At 42.9% G+C, this 15,964-nt stretch overlaps 1 protein-coding gene across 1 annotated transcript in view; it reads left to right on the top strand.

Annotated features, from left to right (window-relative positions):
• Window positions 1-10,049, top strand: part of PLXND1 (plexin D1) — a 201,455-nt gene extending 191,406 nt beyond the window's left edge. The window contains exons 34-36 of the mRNA XM_072598409.1: window positions 5,747-5,887; window positions 6,463-6,537; window positions 7,174-10,049. Of these exons, the coding sequence (XP_072454510.1) occupies window positions 5,747-5,887; window positions 6,463-6,537; window positions 7,174-7,290 (333 nt within the window). The 3' untranslated portion in view covers window positions 7,291-10,049. The remainder of the gene's footprint in view (window positions 1-5,746; window positions 5,888-6,462; window positions 6,538-7,173) is intronic.
• The last annotated feature ends 5,915 nt before the right edge of the window (window positions 10,050-15,964 follow it).

Genomic DNA, 15,964 nt, shown 5'->3' on the forward strand with positions numbered 1-15,964 from the left:
CTAGGTTACTGTGCTCATTTATTTCTGTGTATTGCGTACCTAACCTATTTGATTGATCAGCCATTCTATTTCTTATCTACGTTATTTGGATGATTTACTACTTTTGTAGTATTTTGAGATTAAGTACTGCTTGGCTGCCTTTCTTCATTTTTTTTTTTCATTGATTCCCTTAATATTTTTCTTCTGTTATTCCAGATGAATTTTGTTATTTTCTTCTAGCTCTATAAAATAATTCTTTGGTAGTTTGATGGGTATGACACTGAATCTGTAATTTCTGTTAGGTAGTATTGTCATTTTTATTATAATGGCTTGGCCTCGCCATGAGCAGTGAATATTTCTTCAGTTGTTTAGATCTGTCTTTATTTGTGTGAAGAGTATTTTGTGATTGTGTTCATATAGTTCCTCTGTATGTCTTGGCAGGTAGATTTCAAAGTATTTTATATTGTCTATAGTTCTTTTTAATGGAATTTGTCTATGTTTTGTTGGTAATATATAGAAATACTGGTGATTTATGTGGATTTATCTATTCCATGGGTTCTTTTTTGTAACATGGTCCCTTTGTCAGCTCTATTCCCCTACTCTCTGAGCTGAGAAACTTACCTCATTTAAAACCCCTCAGATTCCCAAGTCACCCTTGTCTCAAGTGAAGAAGCAACCCTTCTCCCTCCCTAGGCAAACCCCTCTACATGCACAAGTGACCTGCTCTGTCCCATCTTCTCCATTAGATTGTGTGCCCCATCATCCTCATTCTGTCACTAATCTTTGATCTCTCTCTGACCACTGACTTGCTTCCCTGCTGCCTCCAAATGCTTCCCTGTCTCACTTGTCCTCAGAAACCCTTCACTTGATCTGTCCATCCCCACTAACCTTCTGCATCACTTCTTCTACTCCTTTGTAGCTGAAGTGTTTCCACTTCCTTTCCTCTCCCTTTCTTCTTAACTCCATGGAGCCTGGCTTCCAACTGTTCTCTCCAAAATCACCAGTCATCTCTTAATGGCCAAAGCCAATGGTCTTTTCTCAGTCCTCATCCTCCTTGACATCTCTGAAGGCTTTGATCCTGTAAATCCTCCCTTCTCTTCAATACTCTCTTCCCTCAAGGTTTTTGCAAAACTGCCTGTTCCTGTTTCTCCTTCTGCTTGCCTTAGTTTCTTCTTTTGGATCTTCATCCAGATTGTACCTACTATTGGGTCCTCTTCTCTTGATGATCTCATCAGCTTCTATGGATTAAATGATCATACCTATGCAGATGACTCTTAGATCTATTTATACAACCCTAACCTCTCTCCTGACCTCTGGTCTTGCATGTCCAACTGGCTATTGAGTATCTCTAACTGGATGTCCCATAGACATCTTAAACTCAACATGACTAGAACTCAAATTCATTCACCTTCCCCCTCACCAAGCCCTTCTTTCTTCCTAATTTCTTTATTACTGTCAAGAGGACCACTATCCTTCCAGTCATCCAAGCTTGCCACCTAAGTGTCTTCCTTGACCTCATTCACGTTACATTAATTCTTGTAACAGTAATAATAATAATATAATATAAAATATATTTAAATAATACACAGTAATAATCATCATTATTATAACTAGCATTTATATGTTACTTTAAGGTGTGCAAAATGTCTTACTAATATGATTTTATCCTCATAACAACCTAAGAGACAGATGCTATTATCATCCCCATTTGATCCTCTTGACCTCACTCTGTCCCTCCCCTGTAGCCAGTCTGTTGCCAGGTGCCATTGATTCTGTCTTTATAACATCTATTATATATTCCCCCTTCTCTCCCTCGATACCACTATCACCCTGGTGCAAGCTCTCAGCACCTCCTGCATGGACAGCTGCCATAGCCTGCTGCTTGGTCTCCCAACTTGCTCCCACAAGTCTCTTTCCTATTTCAATTCATCCTCTGCTCAGCTGTCATACAGCTTCTCCAAGAGTGTAAGTCTGATCACATCAGCCCCACGTTCAGTATCCTCCAGTCATTCCCGGTCCACTCCAGGCTCAACTGTAGAATCCACTGTTTGGCTTTTAAAGTTCTCCGTACCCCCTCCCTTTCCAAACTTTTAACACCTTATTCCCCTCCACACTCTGAAAGTCATCTCAACACATTGGCATTTTCCCTGGCTGTCCCCCATGCCTGGACTCCTCCCCCACCTTGTTTCTGCTTCCTTCGAGCCTCAGCTAAAATCCCACCTTCTGGAAGAAGTCTTTCCTGGTCCACTTTAGCAGGCCAGTGCCTTCCAGCTGACATTATTTCCAATGTATCCTGTATATATTATTTGTTATTTATAGTTGTTCGTACATTGTCTCCCCCCTTTGATATTGAGCTGCGTGACAGCAGAGGCTGCTTTTGCCTTTCATTGTGTCCTTAGCATTTAGCACAGTGCCTGGCACATAGTAGGCATTTAGTAACTCCTTACTGATTTATCTTGACACCTACAAATTTTTTTTTCAGAAAGTTTTTAAATGCACAAAATAAAATACATGGGATTACAAAGGAAATCAATTATATTGATATACAGTTATCAAAATATTTTTTAAAAAGTTCTGAGTAAGGACGGCTGATCTAGTCCTAGCCCTTCATTTTACAGAGGAGGAACCTGAGCCCCAAAGAGATTCAGTGACTCATCCAGGGTCACCCAGGTTAGTAGTTATTAGAGCCAGAAGTCAAACCCAGGTCCATTAAAACATTAAGCTCTTTGAAGGAAAGGATTGCTTTTTTTTTTGTATTCCCACCTCTTAGGATAACAAATTGTAGACACTTAATAAGTGCTAGGTATATTGGATTTCATTGGTCTTCTAATTATAAATCCACTTCTCTTTTCACTATGCTATACTTTGATTGCCATTCTGTCTCATCAGGCTCCATTCCCCAGGCCCTACCAGACCCTCTCACAAGTATAAGAATTCACAGCAAGACACTTTCTCTTCCCCATCACTGTATAATCCATTGAAATTGAAAGCTTCAGAAAAGTGCTCCACAGAGATCAAATGCTGGACTTCCCTAATTGGAGGGCTGGGAGGATGGGGAGGGGGCCAGTTGTTTATATTTCTTTTTCACATTTCTGACCCGCTATCCAACACCTCTGTTTTTCCTTATCAGGCAATAGACAGGGTTAGAGGTTAGCTAGGGTCAGCCAGCAGATGGAAAGGCTTCCAGCAGCCCAGTCTCATGGGATGGAGGGAAATGAGATTGAGTCAAAGAGGAAAGTCTCTTTTTTTCGCCCATCAAAACAAAGAAGCCCCTTTGCCGGTGGCACCTTGGATCCCCACATCCCTTTTAGGCACCAGCAATGACTAAACTTCTGTACCCCAATCATTCCTGGACTCTCAGTCAACAGGATCTAAGTGCCCTGAGAGTAGGGGGTGTTTCCTTTTTGTCCTATATCCTCAGCACCTTTCACAGTGCCTGGTCCATAGTGGGTACTCAATAAATCCTTATTAACTGATGGATGGATTGGCTTTTGGGAGGAGAGACCATAGCATTACTTTGTTTGTATGCCTCCTTTTCCCCTCTTAAGCCCAGGAATCCAAAATTACACTGTCATAGAAATGGTGGTCATCTCATTCACTTCCTTCACTTTAGAGAGAGAAATGAAGACAAGAAAGAATCAGATTTGTTTAAAGTCATAAAGCCAGGGTCCTGGCCCCATCCTCCCAGCCCTCCAACTAGAGAAATCCAGCCATTTGATCTCTGTGGAGCACTTTTCTGAAGCTTTCAATTTCAATGGATTATACAGTGACGGGGAAGAGATGGTGTCTTGCTGTGAATTCTTATACTTGTGAGGGGGTCTGGTAGGGCCTGGAGGATGGAGCCTGATGGGATAGAAGATCAGTCAGGGCACAGTATAGTGAAAAGAGAAGTGCCTCAATTTCCTCATCTGTAAAATGGAGATAATAATTGATAGCACTTACCTCCCAGGGTTGTCGTGAGGACCAAATGAGATAGTTATAAGTGCTTAGCACAGAGGACACACTATATAAATGTTAGCCACCACTACTGTTCTTATTATATACTTATGTACATGCCTATGTTATGTACATCCATCATTGGATTACGAATGCCTTTAGGGTAGGGACTCTCTTTTGTCTCTTTATATCCCTAGTACTTATCTCAGTACCCAGCATGTAGTAGGTCCTTAATAAGTATTTATTAATAGATTTCATACATATATATGTGTGTGTATAAATATATGTATATATAGCTAGAGATATGGACCTCAGTCACCTAGAATACAGCTCTAAGTACAAAAGTAAGTGAAAAATACCCCTCCCCAAGGGGCAGATGGGTCACAGAGCCCTTGGAGTGTATTCTACAGAAGAGCAGGAGCAATCCAAACCATTACCAGATCAATTTTATATCAGATAAGAGCAAAAGAGCAGTAAAACTGGCATTCGTTTCATACACACACATATACATATATGTGTATATATAAAATATCCATAGACATATCTATGTATAGACATACATATACCTATACATACGTGTGTGTATATATGTGTGGGTGTATGTATATGTGTGTGTACATGTATGTATGCATACATGTGTGTATATGTATGTGTATTTATGTGTGTATATATGTATGTGTGTGTGTGTGTTTACACATCTGACAACAGACAGAAATCAGAGAATTTCTCCTACAAAAATCACCCCGACTTCAGGCCATGTAGTGTAGGGATAGGCAGTCTTACATGTCTGGATACCCAGCTAAGAAGTGGATCATTGTCCAATCCCTCCATCCAATTAGTGAGGAGCATGATGACCCAAAGGTGGTTAAGGACCTAGAACATAATAGGCCTGTTGAATTGAAAAGAGATGAAATTAGAGAGAACTGGCTCACAGTCAAGCAGAAGGACAAAACACAAACACAGATGAAGCTGTCATATAATCGTTAAAAAGGAGGACATCGAAGTTTGGGTGGTTTATGTGGAAGGCTCATAGGCTTAGAGCTCCAAGAAGTCTCAAAGGTCATCTGGATCAACCTCTCATTTTACAGATAGAGAAACTGAACCCCAGAGAGCTTACATGGCATGCTCAAAGTCACATAGCAGTGACAGAGCAAGGAAATGAACCCAGGTTTTCTGACCTCAAATCCCATTCCTATTTCTCCATACCATGCTTCTCATCGTATATTGCCAAACTGGTAAGATGTTTCCCCCATGGCATTTCTTGGTGAAAACATGCGGCTCAGTACTGTGAAGGGAGACGGTGTGGTACTGCATGGGGAATCAGGAAACCTGGGTTCTCATTGCAGACCTGCCAGCTGGCTGGCTCTGTGACCAGCTAAATCACTGTGCATAGAATATACCTCTCTGAGCCTCAGTTTCCTTCTTTGGAAAGTGAGGGAGATAGAAAAATGTTCCACTGATTAGTTTTACATCCTTACAGATACAGAATCATAAAATGTTAGAGCTAGAAAGAAGCATGTAATCTAAGGTTCTGATGCAAGGGTCTGTAAACTTGGTTTATAAAGTAGATGTAAACTTAGTTTTATATATATGTGTGTTAGTGTGTGTGTGTGTGTGTGTGTGTGTGTGTGTGTACTCTTTTTCAGTAGAACTAGTTTCCTTTACAATCCCACATCTTTAGTTGTGTGCATTTAAAAACTTGATTCTGAAGAGTCCCTCAGTTTCAGCAGACTGCCAGAGGGGTCCAGGTCACAAGAAAAAGCTGGGCTCCTGGTCGAGTCCATCTTCCAAACACCTGGTACAACATCTAATCCCCCTCTTTGTCTCTCAGGATTCACCAACGAATAAGCTTCTGTATGCCAAGGAGATTCCGGAGTACAGAAAGATTGTGCAGAGATACTACAAACAGATTCATGATATGACTCCTCTCAGCGAGCAGGAAATGAATGCCCACCTCGCTGAGGAATCTCGGGTAAGCAAGAAGCCTGAGGGGGTCTTGTCTTGAGCATCAAGGGAACCACATGGATGGCCCAAAATAGAATGCCCAGGAGAAGGTCTTTCCTGATCAAAATTGTCCAGGGATGGAAAATGAAATGGTTTTATGGGAGAACTTTGAGGAGACTAGGCTAATTCTGGGGTACTCTTCCTCATTCTCACCCTAGGATTGATCCCATGAGAGGTTCAGTACCTGCAGCCCCTAGGAGGTCCAATCCAAGTTCTTTTGTCACAGTGTAAAGTGTTTGGGAGTGGGGGAGACAGACCAAGGAAGAGGTCAACTGTGTTTCGCCCACTACCTTAAAAAAACTTTCCATCCAGTTTTCATCTTTTTCTGATGGGCAGAAGGAAGAGTCAAGCCTGGATCCTCTGGGCAGCCAGTCTGTCCATCACTTACCAATAACTGAGACAAGCCAGAGCCACAGTCACTATCTTCTTCCCAGTTAGAGGGTCTATCTCCCAGCTGAAGGACATGTGCCATTTTCTTCCCCTTCTCCTCTGTAGTTAACCATCCTCCACCTCCACCACCATGTTCTCTCTCTTTCTTATTAGAAATATCGGAATGAATTCAACACTAAGGTTGCCATGGCTGAGATTTATAAATATGCCAAGAGATACCGTCCTCAGGTAAGCAGCACCATCCACCTGGATGTGCTCCCCTCCTCTGACCCTCCACTGTTTTATCATAGAGATAGGGCCAGTTCCCAGAAAGGTCAAGAAAGAGACAATGCATTTCTTCATCTTCTATTTTTTTCATATCCTTCCTTTCTCTTCCAGACATCCAGGACCCCTGTGTTGCCTCTTCAGAAGCATCTGATAGGGGCATCTGGGGGACACAGTAGATAGAGACTGGCCCTGGATGTGAATTCAAATGTAACCTTAGCACTTCCTAGCTATGTGACCCTGGGCAAGTCACTTAACCCTGATTGCCTCAACAACAACAGAAAAGCATCCAATAGATGAATTTACACTCAAAGTCAAGTTCAGTCCAGTCGTTAAATTTCCTCCCCTTTCTAGAGAATTTTGCATTCCAATAGAAAACCTTAGAGGGAAAGCAGTGCTTGACTCAAGGGGAGAAGCTGCTAATGGTGGAATTTCAGGCATTGTGGAAACTTGAGGAGAGAAGCTATTTGGGGAGTGCAGAGGGACCTTTCCCAGTCACCCACGATTTCACTTCATAGAAGGGTACCCGCAGGTTCTACCTACTTGTGCTCACAGGCTGAGCCATCCCCATTAACGGTTTCCCTTGTCCTCCCTTCCCAGATTATGGCTGCACTAGAAGCGAATATAACCACACGCCGGACACAGTTGCAGCACAAATTTGAGCAGGTCATTGCCCTCATGGAGGATAACATCTATGAATGCTTCAGTGAGGCCTGAGGCCCTCTCCTCACCGCTGGGCTGGCCCTGCCCCACCCCTACCCCTAGAAGTGACCTTCTGCTATCCAGTGCACTGCTAACTTGGAGACGTCTTTTAAAAAAAGTATATATATATATATATATATATATGAATATATATAATATAGACAATAAATATCTATTTTGTGGTGTGCTGTATGGTGAAGAGGAAGAAGAAGAAGAAGTAAGCAACCCAGGAGCGAAGGCCCCAAAACACAAGACAGGCTGGGAGACCCACTGAAACCATGTTCTGTCTTTTCTTTGATTACGTTTATTTTTCAAACCATTTGCACAGCCCGGGCTGAAGAAGAACGTAGATGTCTAAAGAGATTTCACCAAAAAACCTTCCTTCAGCTGGGGCAACTGTTTCCCCTGCCCCGAGACTCCCCCTAAAGAGAGGAGCTGGTCACTCAGATGGATGGAATCCTGGCCCAAGCCAAGCTGCAGTTGGATCGTGTCAGGCCACCACCTCCTTGGAGACTTCGGCCCTTTGTCATCATCTTCCTCGTGGCTCAGCCACCGTTACATGGTCTCTTTGTTCATTTCCATGTCTACGTGGTTACCTGCCCTATAAGTGGAGGGTAAGGATAGGGAGAATGGATGGAATGATGTCATGGGACTAGCTGAAGCACCAGGCTAGAGTGTTGAGGGACTCTATCCCCTGAATGTTTTCCGCCTTGACAGTTCCCCCAAACTTGGGGCCATTGGTACCTCACAGAGGACTGGCCCACAGGATGAGGAATAAAGGATGCCCACCTCTCTTCCTGGTAAGCATATCATCCCCAGCCCTACTAAACATGTTTGCGTGCATACACACACATGCACGCACACACACACACAGACACACACTCATATTCTCATACTGGAGCATATCAATCCTATTCCAATTGCCTCAAGAAAGAGAATCTCTGCAGTGGGGGAAGAAATGCTGAATTTGTATTCAGAAGATCTGAGTTCATATCCTGGCTCTGTGACTTTGGACAAGTCACAGGACCTCACTTTTCTCATCTGAAAAATGAGGGGGAAAGGGGTGGGAGTAGTGACCTCCAAGTTACCTTCCAACTCCTTAAGATAAGACAAAGAAGGTTGTGCGTTTGAGGGGAGAAGGTATCCGTGGGGTGTCAGGCCTTGGGATACCACATATCTCGGGAGCAAGTCAGGCTCCATCCTATATCCCAGAACAGCTAGGGTATTTCCAAACATACCCCTCCCTAGATCAAGTATATCATACTATACAAGGAGACAGACTTACGTTAAGAACTATGCAAATGGAGACACCTTAGTTTTGGGACATCTCATGCATTCAAGAAGTGTTTGTGGGTGCAGGCTGGCAACTATATTCTTTACCCTCTAAGGTGGTGTACAATTCCCTCCTTCCCTGTGCCCCTACCATCATTCAGCTTCTGAACTTGTCTCCATCAGTGTTCCCAAAAGAAAACATACACATGTACGTACATACACACACACATTTCTCCATATCTGCTGAGGATGGCTGTACTCAGGCCTTCCAGGGGCTCAGACAGAACTGCACAGGGGTTGATCCCAGAGCAACTGCAAGAACTGTATGGAAGGCCAAGCAGGGGACAGGTATTGGGGGTCTGATTGTCCCCATTGCCAGAGGTGTACCAGCACCAACCAAATGCTACCTCATCCAAGCTAGGCCCTGGAGGGGAGATGCCACCATTGACCACAATGGTGCCACCAGCCTTAACATGCAAACTGCCATTTTATTTGTTCTTTGGTTCAATGACAACAACGAAATCCCCAAGGGAATGGGGGAGAGGGAGTTGGTTTGCAAGCGTGACACACAGATTTGCAGCTTCTAAGGCACCTGCTGGGCATTCCTACTAGCATGGTGACAATTTCAAATTTCACACGGATGGGACAGGCTGATGGAAGCTGAGATGGTGAGAGCATATGGACAAGGAGCTGCCTTCCGTGACAAGCGGAAATCTGGGCCTGCACACAATCCACCACAGACCAGTCAATTCTCCCTCAGCTACGTGTCTGGAATAATGTGCCGGATGGACAGACCAAGGTTCTGCAAGTAGCCGGACCCAGAGAGGAAGAGGGAATAAGAGAAGGGGCAGAGAAACACTGGCAAATTCAAAATAGGCAGCTCTGAGAGCATGCCTTTGGAGGGGAGGAACTTCCAGATGAACCAGGGTTGTAGCTGGGCTACGCTGGACTTTCAAAAGGTTTCTAAAAATAGCACCATTTTTTTTTTTTTGCTAAGTTTTTTATAAAAACACACACAAATCACACACAAACTGTGAATAGCAGCCAGATTGCGTGAAGCATACAGAGGTTAATGGGAAGGAGTGAAATGGGAAGATGGGAATTTTGTAGCAAAAATGGGAGGAAACAGTGGTCCTCCCCAGCCCCACCCCCCACCAGGACCTAGAAGTACCTGGAATGGGGCAATCTTCACTTGACACTGGAAAGGTAACACTCCTCAGAAAGCAGTGCTCCTCACAGGGGTATCCGAGGGAGGTTATGCCCCAATTCCCCACTCCTTAGTTAAGAAAAAGCCAAAAAAGCATTTTAAATTAAAGATACCACCCCTCCCCCCCAACAAACCCTCACATTGGTCCTTTCAGGAGAGAGAGAGACCAAGCCCCTGGCTTTTCTTTCCTTTCGGGGAATGTTGGGCAAAGGGTATCTATACTGCTGTTCAAGAAGATGGGTGGGGAGGGAGGGAGCTTTGGAAACTTCTTTGTAATAAAAACAGGATGAGAGAATGTGTGGCTGTGAGCATTTACTGTGTAAGATCAGAACAATGAGTGCTGGTTTCCGAGGCCTGGCAGGGGCTACAAGGGTGAGACCATGTCAGAGGAGGAGGGGGAGAGGAGGGGAGGCCCGGCTGGGATTGGGGGGAGAGGGAGATCCAGAGAGGGTTGGAACTCAAGGGCAGGAGCTAAGGTGAGGACATAAACAAAGGCTAATCAACTCCTTCACTCCCCCCCCCTTCCCCCCCCCCCCCCCATCCCTCCCAGTCCCTAGCATCTATGGCTGTGGAAACAAGGAGGGAGGATAAAGTAGGAGACAGGTCCAGAACAAGAGTTGTCATTGGTGTTAGCCTTACAGGTTGGGGACTAGATCACACAACCCCACACTACTATTCTTTTAATTAAAAGAATGCAATCCTGCAACACTTTCATCTTGATGCTGTCACTGTATGACCTTGGGCAAGTAATCTCAAGGTCAAGGCCTCAGCATCTTCATCTATAAAAGGTGGGTAATCATTCAACTTCCTTTCCCTAAAGCTCTGATCCTACAATCACCGGGCTTCCCAGAGAGGAAAATGCAAATTTTCTCCCAATCCTGCCTAAGCAAGGCTACCATGGCCTCCCATCCTCCCTTCCCATAGGGAATGGTGCTCCCTTGGCCTCAGTGTTCTGCATGTGGACCTGAGACCAGATGACACACTCTAAACTCCTAAGTAGTCAGTTTCAACTTCCCAGGAGATGACATGGTACAGTAGGAAATATACCATATTGGGAAAGGGGGCCTGGAATTGTCCATGAATTGAGCAAATTCACTTGTCTGGGCCTTGGTTTCCTTATTGTGCTAAAATAATTGGACTACCTCATAGACTCTTAAGCATTGGAAGAGAATTTAGGGGTCATCTAAGCCAACCCGTTCACTGTAATACATCTGACCATGGTACACCTGCCTCTGCTTGAAGACCTCCCCAGCAGGAAGAACACACTACCTACTTAGGTCCATTTTTGGATCTCCCTAAATTGGTACAATGTTTCTCCTGACATCAAGTCAAAATTGGCTTCTTTCACATTTCTGCCCATTGCTATTGGCCCTCCCTCTAGGGCCAAGCTAACAATTCCAATCCCTCCTCCCTATCCCTATAACAACCTTTCAGATACTTCAAGTTCACTAATCTGCATCTCCTCCAGTTAGTCCTCTCTTTTCAAGGCTAGACATACCCAGTTCCATCAACTGCTCATCACATGACATGGATTGAAGGCCTTTCACCATCCTTTGGACACTCTCCAGCTTATCAATGTCCTTCAGCTATGACGCCCAGAACTGAACATGATACCCCAGCTGAGACCTAACAGAGGGCAGTGAGATACTCACCTCCCTCTTCGTGGAAGCTCTTTTTGTTGCTGTCTCACTACTGATTCTTGATGAGCTTGTGGTCCCCTAAAAACACCAGATCTTTTTGCGGGATAACTGCTAACTAACCACTTCTGCTTCTTGAACTCATGAAGTTGATTTTTTTTTAATGTCCACAGGTAAAACTTGGCTTTTATCACTAGCAAATTTCATTAGATTTAGTCCAAAACTGTCAAGCTCCTTTTGGATCCTGTCATCCTGTATTAGCTATCCCAGTCATCACTGTGTTATCTGCAAATTTGACGAGCATGCCCTCCAAGTCTTTATCCAAATCATCGATAAGAATATTAAATAGTGCAGAGCCAAGATCATCTCTGGAGTACTCCACTGGAGATTTCCTACTGCACTGACACCAAACCATTAACAACTACTTCTTGAGTCTTCTTTGGCTCTAAATAAAGCCTGTGCTGCTTTTTCCAGGGAGGCCTGGGTCATCTAAGTGGCATTTGCACCTAAGAGAGGGTGACAGTCCAGAACTTCCCGATCCCCTCCACAACCAGAACAGCCTTATTTCTTCAAAAGAATTTTGCTCTTTGCAAGCAGCCATATCTACTCATCTCATTGCTCTAGGGATTGACAGTTTAAAAAGTGTTTTGGTATTTGAGATAGCACATTTTTCTAAGATTAATGAATACAGCCATATATATGCACATACATATGATCATAGATTCAAAGCTAAAAGGGACCAGAGAGTCTAATCTCCTTATTTTACAGGTGAAAAAAACCTAAGGCCCAGAAAGTTTAATTTTGAATTGAATTTTCTTAAATTTATTAATTTAAATTAAAATTTATTAAATTAATTTTAAAGTTGAATTCCCTAGAGTCACAAAATTAATAAGCATTTGAGTCAGTACATGAACACAATCCTGACTCCCAAGTCCTCTTCCCCCATCCTTCTTATTTTTTAGGCTTAAGAATTAAACAGTAAAAATAAGAGAGAGGTACTGTTATAAAGATCAGTCAAGACACAACTTGGAATTATGATGATAGATTATCTAAATATTTTTAATCAATCACCTATGGATTAAGGGAAATTTGTAAACATAAGAATGATTAAGAACACATTCCTAACCTCTGCTGAGGCCACGAATAAGAACAATAGCTTTTCCCAAGCCATCTTTCAGTGTTCCCAGTGATCAGTGCTTGGGTGGAGGAAAACACACAAGGAGAGAAATGGGAAGTTGGAAGAAGGGAAAACACTATAGGAATAATCCAACAGAACAATTATTAAGTTTTCTTCACTGGGTTGAAAAACCAGTGAATACTACAATCAGTTCACAGAGCTTAAAGGAATCTTACGACCCAACCCCCTCCTTTTATAGATGAGCAAACTGAGGCCCTGAGGGGGGAAATGATCCAACAAAGGTCATGCAGGCAGTTAAGAGAGCTGGATTCTGGCCTTGCCCTTCTGTAAGCCTATTCTGGCATTTGTTCAGCTACTTAACTCTATTCTACTCCCAAGATTGGGCCCAACTCCTTTGAGGAGCAACTTAAATGATCATCCGCGTAAGCAACTCTTCCATCATCTTGTTTGCCTATATATATGGGTTTTTTCTTTTGATAGACACCTGTCACTTGAGCCAGGTTAGTCTCACCATTCCACAACTCTGCTCTATTCATTCCTCCTTCGTCTTGGCCCATGCTATTCCTCTTGCTAAGAATGCCCTCCTCTCCACTTGGCCAAATCCTACCTTTCTCCCTTCACACTCAGCTTGGGTTTTCTCTCTCCTAGAAACCTTTCTCTTATGGCCCTCAATAACCTCCTTCTTCTCTAAACTGCAATCATTCTAAATGCTCCACTCTTATATCATCGCCATGTTGTAACTAACAGCTTAACTGCACCAGGCCCAAGTGTCAGCTGGTTGTTTCAAGGGCTGATCTTATCTCCATAAACTAGATGGGAGGCAACACAAGAGTATACCTCCTCTACTATTCTCTGGAACCCCCAACAGTATCTAGGCCAGGTCTTGGGCCATTGTAGTTGGTATTCAACAGAGCCTTAAAAATTGGGAGGGGGGAGGTGAGAAAAGCAAATGGAATAGAAATATTGATTGATCAGGTATTGAAGACAAAGGCAGAGGATATAATGCACACAAAATGGGGCTAGAGGAAAGCTCTGGCATGGGTGAGGAACCTGTGACCTCAAGGTCACATGTGGCCCTCTAGGTCCTCAAGTGCAGCCCTTTGACTGAGTCCAAGAACTGCACATGAGGACCTTGCTCTGTGAAGTCTTGATTCAGTCAAAGGGCTGCACTTGAGGACCTATGGCCTCAAGGCTGTTGGTTTCCCACCCCTGCTCTGGAGGAATGAGCAAGAAGAGAGGTAAATGGCAAAGGCAATTTTGAGTATCACTAAGAAAGGGTGGGCAGTGGGAAAGGGAAATGAGAAACAGAATAACATCTATTCAGGTCCTAATCCAATCAGGGACTAGCTTTTGACTGTAGACACTGCCACATTAGGGAACTAAGTTCCAGTTTACCAGATCTCTAAAATGGGGTTCATATTTGGAGCACCTACCTCAATAAGGTTGTTGTAGGTATAAGACTTGGACTGCCCTCAAAGACTCTGGGAGTTCTATTTTTTCTCAGAATGGAAAGAGAGAAAGCTAATAGGAAATCTGGACTGGAGGGCAGGGTTTCTCTCTACAGAGGAATTTTTAGGGCATGTTTTATTACCAGTGACCCCTATGATTACATAAGGAAAGGAAAGCAATCATATAGCCATATGAGCAATCATACAGGCTAGAGACAGGTAAAGCATTGAGGCTGGGAAGGATACTTCTAGAAAACAAATGAGGAGGAAAAGAAAAGAATGGGGAAAGTAGGAACCAGACTCTGTGGGTCCTACACCTTTATATCTTGTTAAGGGACTACTCAGAATGGATGAGTCAAAGCATAGAGGTAGCAAGAGTCTATGCTCACTTTCATCTTAACTACTGTTCAACCAATTTTAGTTCAGGGCTCAATCATTAGTGTTTCAGAAGCACTTTTTTGTATCAGACCTGTGATTTCATTGCTATGGGAAACTCCCAGTGAGGAAGCTCTCTCTACTAATGCAGATGACTCTCTATCTGCCCAGCAACTACAACCATGTTCTGGAGTTGTCCAGGGTGCTGAAGGTTAAGCGACTTACTTGCTCAGGGTCACACAGATTGTATGTGACAGAAGCAGAGTTGAAGCCCAGGTCCACTATGCTGCTGCTGCTCTCTCTCTCTCCATGTATGAATGAGGTGATAGGACAAGTATTATTCCATTTTATACATCAGGAAATTGAAGCTGGAAGGTTAAGTAATTTGCTCAGAGTTGTGTAGCTAATTAAGTGACTAAGGCAGGATCCATTACCCAGGTCTTTTGACTCCAAGTGTAATGTTCTCTAATGCTCATATCTACCAAACTATAAGGTATGACTAACTACAAAATGGTAAATGTTTCCAAAAAGCCAAGACCACAACAAATGAAAAAACCAAAATCAAGTAAATCCTGCTTTACATTCCTAGAAACTCAAATGTAATGAGCAGATCCTATTTTGTCCATAGGGACAGCGGTCTAATGGAAGGCTATGCTCCTGACCCAAGAAGTTAGTGGCAAATAAACAGACATTTTAAGCCATTATGAAGAAGTGACCATTTGGACCTCAGGATCCTCTTCTCTGGAGGGAGATTGTCAGGGGTCAGATGTGAGGTCAGTTTCCTTCCAGCTCTAACTTTCTATGACTCTAATGATACCATAGCTCTGACCTCTCTACCTTATGCAGGCTTACCCATCCCCCCAGGGGTGAGAAATCTGTTTCTTTTGAGGGTGACTGACAGACAAGGAAAGGAAGGAGAAATCAGTAGAGAGCCCCATCTTTTGCTTTTTAAAAACTAGCTACTCTTCTTAAAAGTAAGACACATTATATTTATTTGCTTCTCAAAATTAACAGGAAACATTGATTTTATTTCAAATGAAAAATATATTTCAATTCTCTTGTTTCTAAGAAGCAGCAGACATGGAAGAAAGAAATTTTTTAAAAAATTTCAATGTTTGCCAGAGTCCTAACAAAACAATTATTTAACCTATATACTCACCTTGGTTTTTGAACTTTTATATTTTTTTTGTAAAGGGCAAAAAGTGGCAAAAGATTATAGAAAACATTTCAGTTCCTTCTTAATATTTGGAAATATGAAAATTTTTAAAATCTCCTTTTCAAGTGAGGGGAAACCCTAAGATTCAGAAAGCAGAGAATAGTTCAATGGACATAAGTCTCTTTAGGATCATAGGATTTGAGTTGAAAGGAACCTTAAGGATTGTGTGGTCCAGAGAAGTCTTCAAAGTATAATCCAGGGCCCCTGGGGGTCCTTAAGACCCTTTCAAGAGGACCACAAGGTCAAAAACAATTTTCATAATATTACTAAGACATTTTAATTTCCAATACAGTAAATACCTATAAATATAACCTATATGAGCAAAGGCTCACTGATGGGGGGGGGAGGTCCTCATTAATTTTAAAAGTATAAAGGATTCCTGAGACTAAAAAGGCT

Source organism: Notamacropus eugenii, chromosome 3 (genome assembly GCF_028372415.1).
Source record: "Notamacropus eugenii isolate mMacEug1 chromosome 3, mMacEug1.pri_v2, whole genome shotgun sequence".
In the NCBI taxonomy this organism is placed as follows: domain Eukaryota; kingdom Metazoa; phylum Chordata; class Mammalia; order Diprotodontia; family Macropodidae; genus Notamacropus; species Notamacropus eugenii.